Source organism: Psammomys obesus, unplaced genomic scaffold (genome assembly GCF_907164565.1).
Source record: "Psammomys obesus unplaced genomic scaffold, mPsaObe1.curated_primary_1811, whole genome shotgun sequence".
Classification (NCBI taxonomy): domain Eukaryota; kingdom Metazoa; phylum Chordata; class Mammalia; order Rodentia; family Muridae; genus Psammomys; species Psammomys obesus.
In genome coordinates, this window is record NW_026596095.1 from 15,217,948 (window position 1) to 15,240,096 (window position 22,149).

A 22,149-nucleotide genomic window follows, 5' to 3' on the forward strand; every position below is an offset into this window, starting at 1 on the left:
GGAGAAATTTAAAATTTTTAGGCATAGTAGGCTTATGATTTATCCTTTTTTCCTTTTGAAACAATCTCTCTTGACTGTCCCGGAACTCACTATGTGGACCAGATTGGCCTTGAACTTGAAGAGATCCACATGCCTCTCCCTTCCAAGTGCAAATTTGTCCTCTTGTAATTTATCTCTTTACCTCTCTCTGAGCTTCCCTTCTTTCCTCTTTGCTGTATACCTGTGGAAATTTCTGAAGGTGCTTTCAGCATGCTCAGTTGACTTTTTCTAGACTATTGGGTGTGTGATTCTAGGAGACTTAGTCCTGCTCCTTACCTCTCTTTCTTTCTCTCTCTCTGTCTTGCTCTCTCTCTATATATATCTTTCTCTCTCTTTAGGTCTTTTTCTGTTTTTGTTTTGTTTTGTTTTTGTTTCTTGAGACAGGGTTTTTCTGTGTAGGCCTGGCTGTCCTGGAATTCACTCTATAGACTATTACCACTACGACCCAGCTTGCTAATTTTTCTTTAAAGGAAGTCTTACCATCCAGCAAGGCAATAATAAATAGCCTTCCTTCTCTGGTCTTATAACAGTGTTATCCTATTATCATTATCTCTTACCTATTATTTGTCCTGTTAATTGTAGCTTACTAAAGAGGAAAGTGTTTTGTGTATGCTCTTGTGTAGCACATAGTGGACACTTTTTTTTTAATGTATTAACTAATTAAATGAAGGTGGATAAGATAAAGTATTGCTTATACATTCATAAAAGTTTTTATGGTGTTTTAGGTGTATTTGGAGCAGGTAAAAGCTATTTGCTGGCTGTGGTGATTCTGTTCTTTGTCCAACTGTTTGAAAAGTGCGATGCTGAAACAGTTGGAAATGCAAGGCCATGGAAAATTCTCATTTCTTCTTCCACTAATGTAGCTGTTGACAGAGTACTTCTTGGGTAAGTATGACAAGTAGACCTCAATAACTGATGTTTTAGATTATTATTGAGAGGAAATCTTCTGTGGATTCCCAGTCTCCTTATATAGTCTTGCTGCCTGACAAGAGCGCACAGCCTTCGCTTCTGACCCCAAGAGCTATGAGGTAGTAATAGTCTAACTTCTTAAGTTGTGATTGTTCATTTATCTGACAGTTTGTCATGAAGATGAAATAACCCTATAAGATGCAAATTCAGCCAAGAACATGTAGGGCTGGAAGTGTGTTGCTGGGGGAGGCAATCTGGCGTGAGCCCTGACATTCCTATGAAAGGCATTTCTCAGGGTTGCAGCTTGGACTGATGGGATAATCTCTTCCTTTGGAACTAAAAGGAGGTTTGTCTGCTGCTTGTTACTGAAAAGTAGTGGATTTCCCACCTCATGGCTCCTTAGCTGTACAGGTGAGAATGAGCCCATTGTACGTGCAGGCATCAGCTAAGATGTTCTGCTTGGGGACCAAAGAACTGGCATGTACCATGGTTCTTAGGCTATTTCTTGTCACAAGTAAAAGTCTGACTCAGAGGTTTGAGTTTGTTATGATAGCAGTAGGCTGACGTCAAATCTCAGAACCACCTCAGTGCTAGGAAGTCAGGACTATTCCCAGCCTATGTCTGATTTTTCTTTTAACTTAAAGATTATTTTGGACTGGGGCTGTAGCTCCATGATAAAGCACTGGCCTAACACGTAACACATGCTCTGGTCTTCCTCCCTGGCTGTCCTGGAACTCTCTTTGTAGAACGGGCTAGCCTCAAACTCAGAGATCCACCTGCCTCTACCTCCTTAGTGTGAGGTTAAAGGTGTGCGGCACAACACACAGTTACTTTACTAATAACATTCAGTGATTTGCTTATATTATTATACAAGTAATTTTTAATCAGTAAGTACCAAAATTTTATGAATATAAATTATAGTATGAAAGAAATCTTGGGCGTTAAGTCTTTATATCTATTTTTGAATCTTTGTTTTTTTAGAACCTTTTTACGGGCTGGAGAGATGGCTCAGAGGTTAAGTGCAAAAACTTTATCAAAATTATGTGTAAGAGAGACAGACAAAGACACACACACAAAAAGACAGACAGAAAGACAGATGGATGGACTGTGAGCGTACCTGTTGCCACAGCACATGTATGGAGGTGTGAGAACTTTGAGGAGTCAGCTCTCTCACCGTTGGTTCTGTGGCTCAAACTCAGGTTATCAGGCTTATGTAGCAAGCTCCATTACCCACTAAGAATTTGCAAGCTTTGAAAAATGTCCTAAGCTAGGATAAAAATTTGAAACATCCAAGCTTCTTGTTATATTTTGTAAAATAGCCCTTTCAGAAAGTTTTGCTATTGTTTATATGAAAAATTCTAAGGGTGACTAAGAACAGCTTTTATTTATTTATTTATTTATTTTTTAATCCAAGATAAATGTGAATCTGAGGAATTACCTGGGACTTAGTGGAAAGAACTAACTTAGATTGCTTAGCCTGAGATGTCAATTTACATGAGACTGTTAGAAAACACATTTTGAAAGGTTAGAATTAGAAAAGGAAGGTAAGTATTGAATACTAAAAACACATGGGAACTCTGTTCACTCTCCTTCCCTCTCTGTTTCTTTCTCTCTCTCTCTTTCTCTCTCTTTCTTTCTCATGAGTGTGTGTGTGCGCGTGTGTGTGCACGCACGTGCTTGTGTGCAGTGCCATGCTTGGGACTGAACCTGGGGATTTGTGCATGCAAAGTGAGTGTTCTATCACTGAGCTACACTCAGCCATTTCAGAAGGATGTTTAATGCTGAATCTTTGAAAAGGAAGATGATGCCTCAACTGGAAATAGGCTGGGTTCCTCTGCTTCTTCAAGTGAAATAACATTCTTGTGCACTGGACTAGACAATGTCTATTGTGATGCTCAGAATAAGACAATTTCTTTTAGAAAACAATGAGAGCATGGATAAATATTATACAGTCCCTGTAGTATTGTTCTCTGAGAAGGCTGCTCCTACATTGTTGTAGATTTAATACAAACTTGTATTGAAAAAATGAAGACTAGCTATTTCACGTTGAGAAGTAGGTAATTTTTCTGTAAACTGAGGTTTATTAGTTACTTTTCATCTTATCCTGATGAAATAACTTAAGGAGGAAAAGGTTTGTCACAGTTCACAGTTCTAAGGTACAGGGCGTCATGGTGGGGAAGCAATGGCGGCAGAAGCATGAGGCAGCTGGCCCACCCACACAGGAAGTAGGGTGTCTGTGCTTTGCTGTCTGCTGGTCACTTAATGTAGGGACCCATGGAGTGGTGCCCCACTGTCAGGTCAGGACTGACCTTTTCAGTCTAGAAACTCTTTTATGCTCATAACAAAAGGCTTACCTCCAGCCTGATTCTAGGTCTTATCAGGTGAAAAATTCAAGATCACAATCTATTAATGTATTAACACTTTTCTTTTCATCATTTGGGAAACTGCTTAAAGCAAGGGCTATAGCTTACTTTAGTTCTTTTTAAATTCCTGTTTCCAAGGTGGTGCACATGTTTTGGAGGACTTGCTGTTCACTGACCTGCACCTCTGAGCTAGCCTAGAATTAGAGCTGTAAGATACATGAAGAAAGAGAATAATGTCTCCCTCTGCACAAAGCCCTAATTTGGGGATTAGGAGTTATCTGTAGAGAGGCATCTTAGCCACTAGAATGAGTCTAGGCTTGTCTGACTCCACTTGTCTGTTCGTTTTCTTTAAATTTTTGTTTGTATGGGTGTTTTGCCTGTGTTTATGTCTGTGCATCATGGTTGTACAATGTCTGCAGAGACCAGAAGACACTGGATCACTTGGAACTGGAGTTAAGGATGGTTGTGAGCCACTTTGTGGGTGCTGGGTATTGAACTAAGGTCCTCTGGAAAAGCAGCAAATGTTCTTAACCTCTGTCCCATCTCTCCAGCCCTCTCCGCTTGTTAATAATGTAGACTTGGCTAAGTTATCTCACCTTGAGCTCTGTAAGATGGGATAGTGTGCATATTTACAGTAACATACTGAAGAGGCTCTTGAGTCAAAATATATAGTATCTATTGCTTTCCCTATTAGTGTGTCTTTACGGCATTTTATTTCTGATCAGCCCCAGTAACTGGCATTTTCTAAACACTTACTGACCTCTGTAGAGATTCAAATACTTAGTCCCCAGTTAGTGGCTGTTTGAGGAGAACCAGGAGGTGTGGCTTTGCTGGAGGATATATGTCAATGGAAGTGGGCTCTGAGGTTTCAGAAGCTCCCTCTACTTCCAACTGCTGCCCCAACTGCCCGCTATCTTCACTCCACCATCACTGACTAGTATTCCCCTGGCATGTAAGCCTCCAATAAACTTTTTTTTTCTATAAGTTGCCTTGATCACAATGTTTTATCACAGCAATAGAAAAATAACTAATATAACACCTTAATATAAAATAAATATGTTTGAAATTTTCTACAGAAGTGCTGAGGAGCAGGTAGTTCAGTAGTGGAATGATTGTGCAGCATACATAAACCCTTGGGTTTGAGCTCCTGCACCAAGAAAGAAAGTTGGCAAAAATCTCTTCAATATGTTCTATGAGAAAAAGTTCAACTATATTGCTTTTACTTTGAGTTTATATATTTCATATGGAGTCACATAACTGTAAAATACAGTCCTATGCAAAATAATTTTAATAATAATATACTTGAACATGTTTGTGCATGTCTGTATATCCAGCACTCAGTAGGCTGAGGCAAGAGCATTGAGTTTAAGGATAGTTTGGGTTACATACTGGCATTTTGTCTTTAAGGAAAAGCCCACACAAATACTAATAATTCGCAAAACTGTGTTTTATATTTTGTTTGTAAGTAAGGAGAATCTCTTCTGTCTTGTTTTCTGTAAAGGCTTCTTAGTCTTGGATTTGAAAAGTTCGTCAGAGTTGGGAGCGTTAGGAAGATTGCCAAGCCAATTTTACCCTACAGGTAAGACTGCTAAATCCTAAAAGTTACAGAATATTCTGAGAAGTATGAAAATTTTATATTTTTTTACCTTAAATTTGGCCTTTGAGAGATGCCTTTAGTTTTTAGTTAAATTGGGAAACCTACGTAGAAATTCTAATTTAAAAAGAGTAATACAAAACAGGAGTGTTGGTGCAGGCTTTTAATACTGGCTCTTGGGAGGTAGAAGCAGGTACTCTGTGAGTCAAGGTCAGCCTCATCTCCATAGCTATTTCTAGGACAGCCTTGTGGCATGTGAAATAAACAAGGAATATTCTTTCATACTATTCAATTTCAGCTTGCATGCTGGCTCAGAAAATGAAAGTGAACAATTGAAAGAACTCCATGCATTGATGAGGGAAGAACTGACTCCTATAGAAAGGGTTTATGTGAGAAAAAGTATTGAGCAGCATAAACTGGGGACCAACAGAATCCTTCTAAAACAGGTGAGGTGAAATTTCATCAGTTTCTTTGCCGATTTCTGTGCTCTGTTCAGATTCTCTTTATTTGTGATGATGGATAATCTTAGATTCAACAAGTTATATCCTTTCTGTACCCTTACCAACTGTACCCAGGGCTGCAAACACTCTTCAAGTTGTGGTTGTCAACTGTCATCGATCTGTGCAGATCTTGTCTGCTGGACCTGGGATCTAAGAACCTGAAAGAATGGGGTAGACGTGAGTCTAATGCTAGACAGCCTTACTTCACTTTCAGTGTACTTTGTGTACAAATCTAACAAAGAGAGCAATGATCTAAGGAAGGTTGAGTTCAGAAAAACATGTAAATAAACACCAGCAAGCACATACTAAATATTGACAGAACACTGCTTTCCCAGAACTTTCTCAGGACAAATTTAAACACAATTGCCTAGCATATCTTATCCTGGGAAAGCACGAAAGCAAGGCAAAAGGCCATATCCAAGATTCAAGGCACATGACCAGATTGGGCTCTATAGCTGTGTTCTGATACCCAACAAGAATAAATATGCCTTGTAAATTGAATGTAAATGTTTGTCACAGGAGGTCTGAAATCACATCCAAGAACAATCCAGGGAATAAAATGCACTGAAGTAAAAGGCCCTCTGCCTCCTTTCCTGGAGCCTTTCTCACCATTGTTATCTAAGGCATTGTTCACCATTCATCATTCTTTTGACTGTGTTCCAACAGTGATGAACACATCTTATTTGCCATGCCTGCTGCATTCTTCTCCTTTACATAGAGGCTTAAAGAAGAAAGTGGGAAGCTTTGAATAGACTCTTGGCAAACCCAGTAAAGTTTGTTGTATTCTAGGAAAAAGAATTTTTTTTTTTTTTTTTAAACTCTGGGTAAAATGTCAAAGTGAAAATTTGTCTTTGGTGCTCTCCTAGAAAGCCAGGCTCTCAGGGTCCGTCTGTGCCCAAGAATCCATGTGGCACTCCACTCACTTGCAGGCATTGCATACCAGGTCCCCAGGCTATAACAGGAAGTGTTATCCCCTTTCTGAAGGGCATCGACAGGTAGTGCAGAAAGATTCAGTAGCTTCATCTTATGAAAGTGGTGCCTGAGGGAGAGAAAAGTGGTGAAGAAAGAAGAAAGTCATCAGCTTTCTTGGGCCACATAGACACTGATTATTTTTCTGCAGAAATGTTGGGAAGCCAGCCTGCCTGGTCAACTGCTGCTGAAATAAGGCCACTGAAGCACTGAATCTCAGCACAGCTTATGACTGTGTCAGCTGCTACGGCTGAGCTTAGACTGTGAAACGGTCTCCCTCTCTGAGCACTTCCCCACAGCATGTTCAGAAGACCTTGTGTACAGCAGCACGGGGGGCAGGCTAGACCTTTACAGCTTCTGTCCATGCCCTGCCCCCTAATATTCTGTGTGCTCTAACTCCCACCTGCCTCTCTGGTGGTAAGCCCTTCAAAGTCACACAGCAAGTGGCATGGATATGTCATAAAAACTGTATGGAAAAAAAAAAAAAAGGAAATAATGACCAGTATGTGATAGATTTGTGTCTTAGGAGTTTCCATAATACTGTTCTCTTTTTCTTGTAGAGTCTTATACTGTGTAGCCCTGGCTGATCTGGAACTCACAGAAATTATCTGCCTTTGCCTCCCTAGTGCTGGGCTTAACAGCATGGGCTAAAAACACTCAGCCAGAAGTCCTTAGAGTCCTGGAGACTAACTTTCTAGGATCAGAGTTGTAAAATTTACTCTATGTTGCCTCTCCTCAACTAAGTGTTGAATTTGTTTGTTCTTAACTGCAAATTGCTATTTATGTAAACTACTCAACCTGCTATAACAATAATATATAAGAATAGCTGCTAGTATTATTTATTTATTTATTTGATTATTTATTTGTTTTTGAGATAGGGTTTCTCACTGTAGCCTTAGCTGTCTTGGACTCTGTAGAACAGACTGGGCTCAAAAAATCTGCCTCCCCAAGCTAGGATTTACAGGCGTGCCCTGCTTTAGACAGGTACCTTCTTAAGTAATCTCAGAGTCACAGTGTTCAGAGCTTATGCAAAGGATGGTTTGTCTTCTGACTTAGCCTTCAAGTTCTCCGTTAAATTATTGATTATCTTTTAGTAGTCATTGGTTAGTGATATTTTTGTTCGGCTGGGCAAGGTAACTCACAGTTATAATCTAAATTCAAGAGGGAAGTTCAGGCAGGAGGCTTTTGAAGCTAAGCATGGGCTACATAGTGAGACTTTGTTTCAAAAACACTTTTTTTTTTTTTTTTAACATGAAGGTTCGAGTCGTTGGCATTACCTGTGCAGCCTGCCCATTCCCATGTATGAATGGCCTTAAATTCCCTGTGGTTGTATTGGATGAGAGCAGCCAAATGACAGAACCAGCCTCACTCCTTCCTATTGCAAGGTAATCTGAAAGACTCTCCACAAGAGTACACACAAGTCAATCATTTCAGACATTTCCTGAGTCCAAAGACATTTAAGAATTCTTAGCAATTTGGTTACTAAACATTAGTTTTGTAAGTAACAGGGAGAAACTTTTTAAAGTAAATATGTCATAATTTTGTGAGCTTATGGTTTAGTTGTTTGACTCACCTCACACAGTCTTAAATCCATAAGAGCACTAGTACTAGGACCATTATAGGATTTCCCAGATTTGTCAACTAGATTAATGGTTTCTAATTCCACTGTTCTCCAGTTTGCTTTCTTTTGTAGGATTTGATAGTTTAGCTTCTGAATTATTTTTTAGTTTATGAGAGAATATATTTAAAAAATCATTTAAAATGAAGGCTTGTCCCTAGAAGCTTAAAGAGTGAAATCTAAGCTGTTGTAGCCATTGGAAAATTATGCTTCTCAAGAGTCTTTGGGGACTGGAATATATTTCAATGGATAAAATGTGTTGAATGTGTGATACCTGGTTTTAATCCCTAGCGCCATGAAAAATAAAAGAAAGCATGCCTTAAGGAAGAGTCCACCACAGTGAGATCAGCAGATCTTGCCAGGTCCCCAGGTGATGGGTCTATAGGGCTCCAGTTGTCCGGGTTTGCCTGGGACTTGGGAGGCTCCTAGGCATAACATTTTAGCCTGTACTGAAATGGTACTCGGTAGTCCGGGTGACTTGGTTACTTCCCAGAAGCCACCTTTGGAGGGTCACTGAGGCACTGGGTGGAGTGCAGGGGCAAATGTAGCTCTGCTATATTCTCAATACATCGTGGCCTTCATTTGATCCCTGTAACAGCCACGCACTGAGTTACTACCTCCAGGTTCCTCATAAGTGAAGCAGGGAGAGCCATAGACCAGATAGACAAGAGTTGAGATTTGGAGATAGGTTTGTCTGTGAGACTAGGACTTCCCCAAACTGACTTATCAGTTCGTCCTGAGCCCTAAAACAGAGTTTAAGCCAAGGAATTCTAAGGCAGCTTCAAAGTGTCTGTGGTCTTAAGATCACTGTTTCTCAAACGTGTTCTGTGAAACACTTGACTATGCGGAGGCAAGGGATGCCTAGTAGATTTTATGTGGAAATATGTAACTTAAGTGAAAAAGTGTATGTGTCGGTGCTCACCCATGTGTGCTCATAGATGTGTGTGGATGTGCTGGCCAGAAGGAGACATCCAGTGTATGCCTTCTTGGCTCTTCACATTCTTTTCTTTATTTTCTTTATTTATTTACTTAATGAGTATGAGTATTTTGCTTGTGTGTGTGTGTATTACGTGCAACTTGAAATTGGAATGAAGTTATAGACTGTTGTGAGCTGCTGTGTAGGTGCTGGCAATTGAATCTGGGTCCTCTGCAAGAACAAGTTCTCTTAACACTGAGCTGTCTTTCCAGCCATCCTCCCCTATTTTTGAGATAGGGTCTCTCACTGAGTCCAAAGCTCACCATTTCAGCTAGTCTGGCCAGTGAGTGCCTGTAGTCCTTTGTCTCTAACCTCCCAGCACTGGCACTCTGAATTTGTGCTATTGCCACAGTGCCCAGCTTTTACATGGATGCTAGGGATTGGAGTTTAGGTCTCCCAGTATTTTAACCACTGAGCCATCGTTCTAACCCGAAAAGTCTTTGAAGTACCATTCCGAACCCTTGAGCATGCTAACTGGCACCATTGAGCCATGCTAGCTCTTAGGACTTTTCCTGCTTTTGAATTCTAAGAATACATTTTGGAAAGTGCAATAAATAATATCTGTATACCTTTTCTCTTTGCTTAGAGTAACTTTCTAAATTGTTTCTTTTTAGGTTTGAGTGTGAAAAGCTAATTCTTGTTGGAGACCCCAAACAATTGCCTCCTACAATTCAGGGTTCTGATGCAGCTCATGAAAATGGATTGGAACAAACTCTCTTTAATCGACTTTGCTTAATGGCATGTACTTCTAAATACTTTGAGTTATCATTGATTGTATACTGTGCGGGTAGATAAAGGATGAAGATATGGTACCTTATCCTTTTTCTTAAACAGCTTATAACTGGAGTTCTTTAGAAAGTGCTCATCTTAAGGACAAGTTGAATCCATTTGTTCTAGTGTGCCTTTAAAACAGAAGTGTTTCTCTGTGGACATCAACTTCTATTATCCATGAGTGTTCAACTTAAGATGAACAGTTAAGTGGCATTTCCTACAGTTTTGGTAGCAACACTACATCTGTCTAGGTATCCAGCAACCACTACCTAGTTCTAGGCTTTTTTTTTTCCCAATTAAAATCTTTTTTCCATAATTTTTATTTTTCTTGTTTGCATGCACAAAATGGTTTCATCATGACATTTTTATTCATGCGTACATGTTATTCTTTTTTGTTTATATTTGCACCCCCAAGCTCACCCATGCTGCTCCTCTCCCACTCCTATTGGTCAACTTTTTCTCCAACTAGTTTGTCTTTCCTGACATAGGTAGTCCATTATTCTCTTGTTCTTGCCTTCCTGCTTCCTTCAGATAGTCTTTCTGTGTGTGTGTGTGTGTGTAAAAATGTATATACACTTAAATGTAAGTTCCACATGAGCGAAAAAGTACAATATTTGGCTTTTTGAGTCTGGCTCATTCTGACTTCCAGTCCCATCAATTTTTATACAAGTTACATAATTTTATTTTCTTTACAGCTGAATAAAAATCTGTTGTATGTATGTACCATCTTTTAAATTTTTTTGTTTACTATTTGTGTGTCTGTCTGTGCATGGTCAGAGGACAACTTACAGGAATCTGTTCTCTACTCAGGTCATTGGGCTTGATGGCAAATGCCTTTTACCCACTGAGCCATCTCACCAACTCTATATTGTTTTGTTTTTTAAATCATCCCAGTAGCAACTTTGTACTTATTAACTGATGACTTCTAATTCCTCCTTCCCTCCTGTATCTGGTAACCTCTAGCCTTCTTTCTGGAAGGCTTCCTTCTCACTGAGCACTAGGTTTCTGTCCCAACACAGCTACTGCTCCCTTAGCATTGTTTGATTTGCAGTCATCAGTGTTGTCAGAAATCACCAAATACGATGTTGTGTGGCTCTCCATAATTTAGTCACCTCTCTATCACTGAAATCCTAGTTGTTTCTATGACAAGTAGTGGTCCTTGCAGTATGTTTATACCTGAGGCTTCATCCTAGGTTTTACATGTGTGCTGATTTATGTCGCGCGCAGCCCTCGCCGATAAGGACGACGCAGCAACAACGGATTTGTCCAGCAGCAACTTTATTGTGAGGCTCTTAACAGCAGATGGAGAAGGACCCCGAACCCTGTGTGCGTTCTGCTTAAGTAGCCAGCAGGGTGACTTGTTTGTCTGTAATTGGTGCTCCACACAAAACCCAATTAGCATGTGGTCTCCAAATGGAGGACCACACAAGCCTACATTAGCATAAGGCGGCGCATGCGCAGATCGCAAAACAATGCTGGCAAGAAGAACCAGGAAGCAGGAAACCGGCGCCATCTTGTAATGGCGGGAGTGGCTCCCGACATCTCCCCCTTATTAATTTTATAAAAATCAGCCAGAGGAAAATATTACACCATGAGTTTTCCGATCAGCCTGCTGACTCAACAGCACCAGCGATCAAGGAGGTTACACGGTGCAGGAGACCCTCTGCACCCTTAGCCCCGTGCAATGGGAACCCGAGCCCTGGGGAGTGCAGAGGTCTGTCTAGAACAGCATCCTGGTGCAATGGGAACCTGTGCCCTTCAGGGGTGCTAAAAGTTCTGACAGAGTCTCAACGGCTGAGCACGTTAAGCCAGACTTGAGGGGAGGCTCCCTGTTCCACAGCCAACATAGCCTAAACCATGGCCACATTTTTGAAATGTTGTTGTCTTTTGAATCTGCAGAGCAACCAAAAACAGAGAAACAGTCCAGCCAGTAGCAACACTCCAAACATTCCCACGCCAACCCACTCCTTAAAATAGGAAAAGGCAGAAGATAGACATTGGCAAATAAGGTAGTCCCAGAGAGTCATTAGTGGCGAAAAATCTTGGGAAGACTTGTGCATCATGCATCACCGGCATGGGTCGAGGAAAGGCTGACAGGATCCCCCATCGAATCTCCTGGGTCTCCACCTCCAAGCTCGTCAGCAGTCCGTTCAACATCAGGATCAGGGTCATCGTGCTTCACCACCCGGGTCAATCGCGCCGGAACCCAAATTGGATTTTCTTGGTCCTGTGGGAAAATACACACAGCTCCCCTGGATCTTATTAAAATAGGATCCGGTCCTTTAATGATTATCAATGTTGCCGGAGTAGGTGCATCGTAACACAGCCCATACATCTAGAGTGGAGCATAGCACCTGTACTTGATGGCTAGTGTAAGGAGTAATAAGAGCAGAGAGCACAGCTGCTGCCAAGCCTTGATTTGTTACCGGTATTTGTTCATATACTTCAGGTGGGTATAAGGTCTGATTAACTACCCACTGGCCTTGTCCAGTAAGCATATCATAATTCCATTGAGGCCGTTAATTGGCTATATTTTGCTTTGCTTGAGCCATACACAGCTCTTGATAAATGGATTTCCAGTCTAAATATTGTCCCATAGTAAGACATGCTCTCACTGTTTTGGACCAGTCATCAGGAGTCATAGCTGTGGCTGCTAGTCTTTCTATCAGCGCCTGCGTAAATGAGGCACTAATAACATAGGTTTGTACTGACTCCACCAAAGCCTTCAATTGTTTCAGATCCAACGGTGAGTGCTGCCTTTGATTTTGCGCATCTTCCCAGACGGGGAAAGCAGCCTGAATTTTCTTTCTTTCCTTTTCTGAAATTAATGAATTAGGAGCCATAGCCCTAGTAGCTTTACTCCTTTTTCTGACTTGGATCATTTCCTCGAGAGGGGGCGCTGTCGCACCATACCCTGGCGCATAAGGCGGGTCAGGGCCATATCTCTCTGCTTCATATTTTGCTGCTTCCTCATCTAATTCTGCTTGCTCATCAGGATCGAGCTCTATCTCTTCCTCTTCACTAGAGTCAGCAGATTGTCGTGGTTCCTCTTCCTCCGAGGACGTCTCCTCACCGGAAGAGGACTCCACCTTAAGAGTCTTAAACTTATCCAGGAGAGGGTACAACTTGTTAACCCCTTCCTTTTTGCTTGTATTTCCTTTAGTTTCTGATATCATCTTTGATTCTTTATTTTTTGACTCGAGTTTTGAAAGTTTTCCCGTGTTTTTGGGTTTTTTCTCCCTTTTGACTATTTCTTCTTTTTTATCCTTTTTTAATATTTCTTCCTTTTCTGCTTCTGATAGACTATCCTGATGGTCTGCTAACGCTCTTTGCCCCTCCTTTACACCCACTCTATCCCGTTTCCCACAATTAAGACACAGACAACACAACAAGACAAAAACGAGACTAACATTGAGAAACGGAATACACCAGACCACAGAAATCATACCTTGCAGAAAAGTACCGCGGTTTCGCACTGCTGGCTTGAATCCTCCTCCGACGAGCAGTCGGGGGTCCTTCGAGTCGTTCCTCCGCCCGGGGTTCGGCAGGTTTCCCGGGTTTCGGCACCACTTGTCGCGCGCAGCCCTCGCCGATAAGGACGACGCAGCAACAACGGATTTGTCCAGCAGCAACTTTATTGTGAGGCTCTTAACAGCAGATGGAGAAGGACCCTGAACCCTGTGTGCGTTCTGCTTAAGTAGCCAGCAGGGTGACTTGTTTGTCTGTAATTGGTGCTCCACACAAAACCCAATTAGCATGTGGTCTCCAAATGGAGGACCACACAAGCCTACATTAGCATAAGGCGGCGCATGCACAGATCGCAAAACAATGCTGGCAAGAAGAACCAGGAAGCAGGAAACCGGCGCCATCTTGTAATGGCGGGAGTGGCTCCCGACAGATTTAGACTTAGAACCTTCAACAACTCTGTGCCACATAGAGCAGTGAGGCTTGAGTTCTTCATTGTTCTTGTGTTTCTCATAGAAGATTCTTTGTTTATGAGGTCCTTAATTCTACATTTGCTATATAAGTATTTGTTATTTTCATTCTTTGCACTTACTGGAGATATTTTAATAACACCAGAAAGTTTTGTAAATAATGTGCTGCAGAAACTCACTGGAATGGTGAGACTTGGATGCTAGGATGCGGTATGAGAGCTGGGGCTGCTTTGAAGGTTCTGAATGAAACAGTGGCTTTATCCAAGGAAGAAAGTGAACAGACTGTCAGCAGTAGCAGGCGATGAACCTAGGGCATGGTGTATTGGGCAAGTACAGTGACCTTGTCACTTGGCATTTTGGGACAGTGTCTCACTAAGTTGATGTTGAACTTCTTTCCAGTCCAGATAGAGCTTGCATTTGTGATCTGCTTGCCTTAGCCTCCCCTAAGCTGTGATCACAGGCTTATATATACCAGGCCTGCCTAATGGTAAATGCCTTAATCATTAGGCCAAATCATTATTCTTATCATTAGAAAGCATAATGTTGGAGGGGGCCATGAACATTAAGATTTGATTTACTCTATATTTTATGAACACATTTATAATTTCTTTTTTGTTTTGGGGTTTTTTGTTTGTTTTGTTTTGTTTTTTAAGACAGGGTTTCTTTCTGTAGCCTTGGCTGCCCTGGAACTTGCTCTGTAGACCAGGCTGTCCTCGAATGCACAGAGATCCACCTGCCTCTGTTTCCTGAGTGCTGGGATTAAAGGCATGTACCACCATCACTCGGCTTAATAATTTTCTTTAAAATATTTATCTGTAGTTTGTTCTCTCATTGTTCTATTTTATCTAAGAGCATGACGTAACATTAACAAATTTTAAATAGGATTTCTTTTTCCCTAGGGGGAGAAAAAAAAAGGAAATGCTGTATTTTAATTTTTTGTTTTCCTCCATCTAAATTTCATAGGGTCACAAACCCATTTTGTTGAGAACCCAATACCGTTGTCACCCTGTGATCAGTGCCATAGCTAATGATCTGTTTTATGAAGGGAGCCTGGTGAATGGTGTTTCAGAGAAAGAGAGAAGCCCTGTCCTGGAGTGGCTGCCCACGCTGTGTTTCTATAATGTTGCAGGAGCAGAGCAGGTGAATGACATCAGTGTTGGTGGGGATCACTGCTTAATTTCTTGGCTTAATTTTATTGTTGTTGTTTGTACGGTTTTACTTAGTCTTTCCGTGGCCTTTCTGGGAAGATAATTTCAGATCTGTTTCTTACTCCAGGTTCAAAGCGAGAACAGCTTTCAGAATGTGGCAGAAGCAGCTTTTACACTCAAGCTAATCCAATCACTGATCGCAAGTGGAGTAGCGGGCTCCATGATTGGGGTGATAACATTATACAAATCGCAGATGTACAAGGTGTGTGCTACATGTGATGATGTCTGTCACATATTAAACATCGTATTCTACATTATAATATTTGGTCTTACACTTGGGGTAGTTAACTTGGTGCCTGAACCTCTGGGACTGTCATTTGTGTACTTAGAAAGGAACATACTGATGTATTTTCTGACCTGGATTTTTTCTGCATAACTCAATGTAAATCTAACAAGGTTTAATTAAATTCAGTATACAGCTGTTGGGACAAAATGCAAATAAACAGATTAGAGGAGGAAAACATGGTGTATGCTTTGTGTCTGGGGACAGATGGGATTGCGAATGTTTTTCAAAATGTTCTTGCATTATTATATTTCATCAGTAAATCAAGCATGGATCCACCAGGTATTAATGTACATAACAGCCAATTACTGCTAAACAGACTTTTGTAATCTTTTCTCTCTTAGTATTTCTTATTTTTTATTATTAGCTACTTATTAGCTCAAATTAGCATGTACAAGTAAAATCCCTGCAATAAAGTAATCATTACTTTTGATTATGCTTCATAAATAATACTATTGTCGTTTTCAGTTTTAAATACTTCCTAAGATAGAAATAAAAATATTCCTGAATTAGTTTACTCCAAATGGTTGCATTGACCAGGTTGGAGACTGGTTCTTCCTAATCTCTGCACCTTATGAACCTGTTTCTTTCTCTACAGATTTTCCATTTACTCAGTGCTGTGGATGTCGGCCTTCCTGATGTTAAAGCTGTACAGGTGTCCACAGTGGATGCCTTTCAGGGCGCTGAAAAGGAAATCATTATTCTGTCTTGCGTGCGGACAAGACAAGTAGGATTCATTGATTCAGAAAAACGAATGAATGTTGCGCTGACCAGAGGAAGGAGACATTTGCTGATTGTGGGAAGTCTATCCTGTTTGAGGAAAAATAGACTGTGGGGACGTGTGATTCAGCACTGTGAAGGTAAAATAAAAATGTACCTATTTCAAGCATTTTTAATTAAAACTGACTTGGTGGGGTTAATTCCTGGATGGTTTTTGTGGGGTCCATGACCTGTTGGGAGACAATAACTTAGGGGACAATAGTGTGGAAACCCCTGAAGAGTAAAGAACAGCTCTCATGTTTTGTATCTTTCAAGGAAGGGAAGACGGATTGCAACATGCGAGCCAGTGTGAGCCACAGCTGGACCATCTTCTTAAAGATTATTTTGAAAAACAAGCAGAAGAAAAACAGAAGAAAAAGGAGAAAGAGAAATCTAAGGATAAATCTCATTAACAAAAACAACAACAAAAAGCATGGCCAGGGGTGTTGACATTGCTGTAAAATTGGAACCTTTCTATATAATAGGCAAGAAGACATTCGGAAAATAATCAGTATGCATATAAACTGCATGACTGTCCCAAAAGCTTGTGTGTGGAAGCACAGCTCCAGTCAGGCCCTTAGCACACTCTCGGAGCTGGAGCACTGGGGCGGAAATCCATGTGCTGCCGCCCCCATTTTAAAACTAAAGACATTCATAGTAACGACTTAAATAAATACAGAGGAGGCAGGGGAGCAATATGCCTCGCACACTAGGTGATCCGTAAGCGCCCAGGTGAACTGACAGGGACTAGTGACATTCCATTTTCTTTAGGTCTCCTCCCTGAGCGGTACTTACAAGCATATATGTAGAGTAAGTGGATAAAACCCTTTTTATTATAAAACTAACATGTTCTTATAGAAAAATGTATAAAATACAGAAACTATATAAAGGAAAACAAATTACTTAGAAATCTACTACTTAGATAATTATTAACATACTTAGTCTTTTTTCTGTATTATAGTCTGTGAATATGTACATGTAAGTTTTAAATCACTTTTGAGCCCACGTGATTCTTTGTATTGTTAATAAAGAAATATATTCATATCTAGGTGGAAAAAATGGCAAAGTCTTGATCATAATTGATATCAGTGTATTTATTTTTAGCAAGTAAAGCATTTTAGTGACCCAAGTCATTTAATATTTATTTTTAGAATTTAAGACTACAGAAAATTGTTCCCTTAAGTTTTCTTGTAACAAAAACTTAGCATTCTAGGGCTGGCAAGATATGCAGTGAGTAGAGGCACTTTGCTGCCAACCTTAACGACCTGAGTTTAGTCCTGGATCCCTGGCATGCTACATAGCAGGGAGAGCAAGGAGAGCTGACTCCTGAAGGTTATCCTCAGAACACACACATGCTATGGTTCACAGGGCCCACCCCGCACACAGAATTAAATTAATGTAATTAAAAAGTGGTAGCTATTATTTATTTATATTAGAGTTATAACTCTCCCTGTGGAAATCCAACCACATTTGTGGTACAGCAGCAGTTGTGTGTGTGTGTGTGTGTGTGTGTGTGTGTGTGTGCGCCCCCGCGCATGCATGTGCGGGGAAGGTGACTGCAAGTGTCCTCAGCTACTCCCCACGTTATTTCTTTGAAGTAGGGTCTCCCTGAATCTACCGCTCACAATTGGCAAACAGCAAGCCTCTGTGATCCTTCTGTCTTCCTTCATCTTTCTCAGTTCTGGAGTGACAGACATGAGAGTTCACACCTGACATGTCATGTAGTTGCTGGTATCCAGACTGGTCGCCATGCTTGCACAGCGACTGCTCTTACATGTTGAGCTGAGCCATCTCCAACCAAGGACTTACCCCTTTTAAGTGTTCATCCACATGTGAGGAAAAGGTAGACTCCCCACATGTCTTTATAACACAAGGAATATTTGAAGGAAGTGCTTTACAGCAGTGCTTTGCCTGTGGCCTATGTAATCTACACAACTATTATTTAAACTGGATTCCTGTGCTTTGCTGTTCAAACCTCTCATGTTCTTTTTCTTAATTTTGAGCCTTTTCTTGGCTAGCTGGAGCAAGATTTCAAGTGACTTGTTTTTTCCTTTTTCTTGAGACAGGGTTTCTCTGTGTAGCCATGGATGTTCTGGAACTCACTCTCTAGACTAGGCTGGCCTCAACTCAGAGGTCCACCTGCCTCTGCCTTCCAAGTGCTGGGATTAGAGGCCTACGACCCACTGCCTGGCATGATTTTATTTTATTTTTTAAACTAATAAAGAGATATGTCTGTCTTTTATTTACTTTAATTTTTAAGATTTGTTTATTTTTATGTACATGATTGTCTCGCCTTCATGTATATCTGTGTAACACTAAAATGCCAGGACTATAAAACAAACAGTATTGACAGCACTCAGGGAGGCAGAGGTAGGCAAATCTGTGAGTTCAAGGCCAACCTGGTCTACAAAGCAAATCCAGAACAGCCAAAGCTACACAGAGAAACCCTGTCTCAAAGAAAAAAAAAAAGAAAACTGTAAGAACAGCACCATCTCCTAGAGGCAAACCTGCCTACAAGAGACCTCTTAGTAGAGAGTGAAAGCCAAGAAAGGATGGAATGAGTCCAAGCTGTGGATGTAAATAAATGCCAGTCAAATATCTAGCAAAATTATCCTCTAAATTTGACAGAAATTAAAGAGCATTTCAAGACAGACACAAACTAAACAAACTTGTGACCCCCAAGCCAGCATTGCAGAAGATATTAAAGAATCCTACTGATAGTACAAAATAAATTTCCTAAAAGGAACAGATAAACAAAAAAGCTAGGGAAAAATTGTGTTCAACTCAGAAAACCTTAATAGAGAAGGAAAGACCATAAAAGAAAAACAATTACTGAACCAAACAGGAAAACAACAAAATTAACAAAGTTATAAGAACCAGCAAATCTCTCTCAACAACTCAAAATGTAATCTGTCATTAAAAAGACTTAACTCTTGAAAAACAGGATCTATTTGTTGTCTATAAGAAAGACACTTCTCTGGCAGATATGCACAGAGAGAATCAAATGATGGGAGTTGGTATATCAAGCCAAAGCTATACTTAACTCTGGTAAGGTAGACCTCAACCAAAATTCATACGGTAAAAGAATGCCATTACATTTTACTGACAGGATCAATTCATCATGAAGATCTAACTAACAATTACGTGTTTTGGTGTGCTCATTTTCACAAAACAACCATTCCTTTATATAAAAGAAGATCTGTCCAGACATAGTAAGAGTGGGCAACTTCAATGTCCCATTCTCATCAATAGGCACAACATGAAGACCAAAGAAATCCAGAATTTCCTAATGAACACAGACACAAAATTCTCATTAAATTCCTGTACATCATGCTTAAGACCATCATGCAGTGATTTGTTTCATCCCAGGAGTGTAAGGATGATAAACACAAATCAATCCATGTAATAGACTCTGACAGAAACTATATGATCATCTCAACAGAGACAGAAAAGTGTTTTGACAAAATCAACCTCCCTTTTTTATAAAATTTTTATGAGAGGGCTGGAGAGATGGCTCAGAGGTTAAGAGCATTGGCTGTTCTAACAAAGGTTTTGAGTTCAATTCCCAGCAACCATACCATCTGTAATGAAATCTGGTGTCCTCTTCTGGCATGCAGGGGTACATGAAGGCAAAATACTATGCATAAATAATTAAAAGATAGCTTAAAATTTTTTCATGAGAAAGTAGGAATAGGAGGTATATACTTCAATAAAAAGACTTGTAGGGAAGAAGCAGGCAGGAAATAGGGATGGAGTAGAGATAAGATGCTAACAGTAATCAGAAGTTGGTGTGTGTGTGTGTCTAACTATCCAAGAAGAAATTTAATCTGATTTGTATATCAGTCAGATTGGTACCTGGGAAGTAGAAATAAGCAGATCTCTGTGAATTCAAAACCAGCCTAGTCTACATAGTGAGGAGTTCCAATATTATGGGATAAAATTTGAGAGCATTTTCATGAAAACCAAGAGATAAAGGTATCTGCTCTTTCCATTTTAATCCATTATAGGGCTTGAAGTTTTAGGAACCATAACCCCTCAAAAAAGAGATTGTTGTCTGATACTAATATTTATTATTGATTTATCTTTTAATTAAACAGTGGTTATTCCTAAACCAGCTGTATACCCAAATCACCACACAGAGACTAGGATTTATTTAGTTAACCTAGAGCACAATGCTGGGCAATAGTTACTCCATCCTAAACCTCCAAGCCTCAATGGTTTCCTCCCATTCAGAATTTCCCACATTATACTTGCTTTTAGTTGTATTTTAGGTCCAGTTCATCATTCCTCATGGTTCCAAGACTTCTCCTCCCGATTTCTGATTCCTGCCCTCCTCCTACTCGCTTCTCTCTACTCCCCTCTGGACCAGATGTCCCACCCTATTCTCTCCATTGTTCATTATTGGTGCTGTTTGTTTTTATTGACAACACAGAGAACAAATGGTGGCATGTTTACACAAACTTGAGACAGGTGATGCTTAGAATAAACATCACAATGCAATGTCCAGGTTTAAACCAGAGAATGGAGTAGAGAAATCAGCATTTGAAAGAACAAGGGTAAATTGTATCTCTACAAGAACATTATACCAACAAGGATATAAAAGAGATGAAAACCATAAAAGAAGACAAATCCCTTTTTGATGATAAAATTTGCTGAGAAAGAAGTCAAGACTTAAACAAGAAATATCATTCACCATAGCTTCAAAATCAATCAATCAATCAATCAATCAATCAATCAATCAATCCTAAATCTAGCTGGAGAGTTGACTCAGTGGTTAAGAGCACTGTTCTTGCAAAGTACCCAGGATTTGATTTCCAGCACCCACATAGAGTCTCACCACTTCCTCAGGCACCAGGCATGCCTGTGGTGCACAGAAAAAGCACTCACACACATGAAATAAATTATTTTTTAAAGCGTAGTTTCTAGGAATAAACTTAGGGACAGAACTCTACAGTGAAATCTTTACAACACAGAGGGAAGAATTTGAAGACACAGATGGGAAACTTCTCCATGCTGCAGGGTGGCAGAATCAATATTATGAAAAGGCTTATAGCAGAGTTGAAGCAATTCTCATAAAAATTCCAATGCCATTCTTCAGGGAACTGGGAAAAGCAATCCTAAAATCAGTTTAGGACCACAAGAAAGAGAGAGAGAAAGGCCAAAACAATCTTAGTAGAGAGCTTGGTGCTGGAAGTATAATATCTGATTTTAAAGTATACTACAGACTATAGTAGCAAAACTATATGGCACAAAACCAGACGTGAAGGTCAGTGGAATCCAGTAGAGAAGCCAGAAACAAACCCATATAGCTATAGCCAACATAACAAAGGCGTAAAAAATACACACTGCATGAAAGATCGTGTGTTCAATAAATGTGCCGGGAAATGTGGATATTGGTCTGCAGAATAAAACGATCCATATCTTTCACCCTATACCCAAGTAAATTAAAAATGGATTAAACGTGTGAATGTAAGACCTGAAACTACTAAAGGAAAATATCCGGAAATCGGAATATAGGCAAGGACTCTGGAAATGACCCCAATTGATACAGAAAAAAAATTATAAGAACTGACCATGAGATTTCTGAAATTAAAATGCTTGTGCATGGCAAAGGAAACAACAATGAAGAGACAACATACAGAATGGGAGAAAATCTGTCAACCTCACATCTGATAGGAGGTTAATATCCAGAATCTACAAAGAAGTAAAAAAGACAAGCTAGGAAGATGGCTCAGTAGTAAGGTGCCTGCCACTTGTAGGAAGAAGAGAACCAACTCCCACAAATTGTCCTCTGACCTCCACATGCATGGCATGGCACCCATTCTCCCTCCAAAAAACCAAAAATTACCAAATGAATAAGCACTCACAAAAAGTCCAACTCATTAAATGAACAAATAACTTGGATAGTTCTCAAAGAAAGAAAAACAAATGGCCAGTAAATAAATTTAAAATATGTTCAGCATCCTTGGATGTGAACTAAAAATGTAAACTAAAATCACAGAGTTCATCCTACTCCAGTCATTGTCTATCATCAAGAAAACAAATGACAAGTGCTGATGAGAACTCTAGGATATATATATTTAAAAAAAGTACTTCTTTTTTCTTAAATTTATTTTTCGACACTGAGTGGGTTTCTATGTGTAGCCCTGGCTGTCCTGCAACTCACAGGAACGGAGCTGGTTAGGGTTAGGGTTAGGGTTAGGGTTAGGGTTAGGGTTAGGGTTA

General features: G+C 40.1%; 1 protein-coding gene across 1 annotated transcript in view; it reads left to right on the forward strand.

Moving 5' to 3' along the window:
• Zgrf1 (zinc finger GRF-type containing 1) overlaps positions 1-16,831 on the forward strand; it is a 62,400-nt gene extending 45,569 nt beyond the window's left edge. Inside the window, exons 18-26 of the mRNA XM_055628296.1 lie at positions 765-924; positions 4,813-4,890; positions 5,204-5,351; positions 7,632-7,759; positions 9,583-9,706; positions 14,638-14,814; positions 14,950-15,084; positions 15,764-16,025; positions 16,201-16,831. Of these exons, the coding sequence (XP_055484271.1) occupies positions 765-924; positions 4,813-4,890; positions 5,204-5,351; positions 7,632-7,759; positions 9,583-9,706; positions 14,638-14,814; positions 14,950-15,084; positions 15,764-16,025; positions 16,201-16,337 (1,349 nt within the window). The 3' untranslated portion in view covers positions 16,338-16,831. The remainder of the gene's footprint in view (positions 1-764; positions 925-4,812; positions 4,891-5,203; positions 5,352-7,631; positions 7,760-9,582; positions 9,707-14,637; positions 14,815-14,949; positions 15,085-15,763; positions 16,026-16,200) is intronic.
• The last annotated feature ends 5,318 nt before the right edge of the window (positions 16,832-22,149 follow it).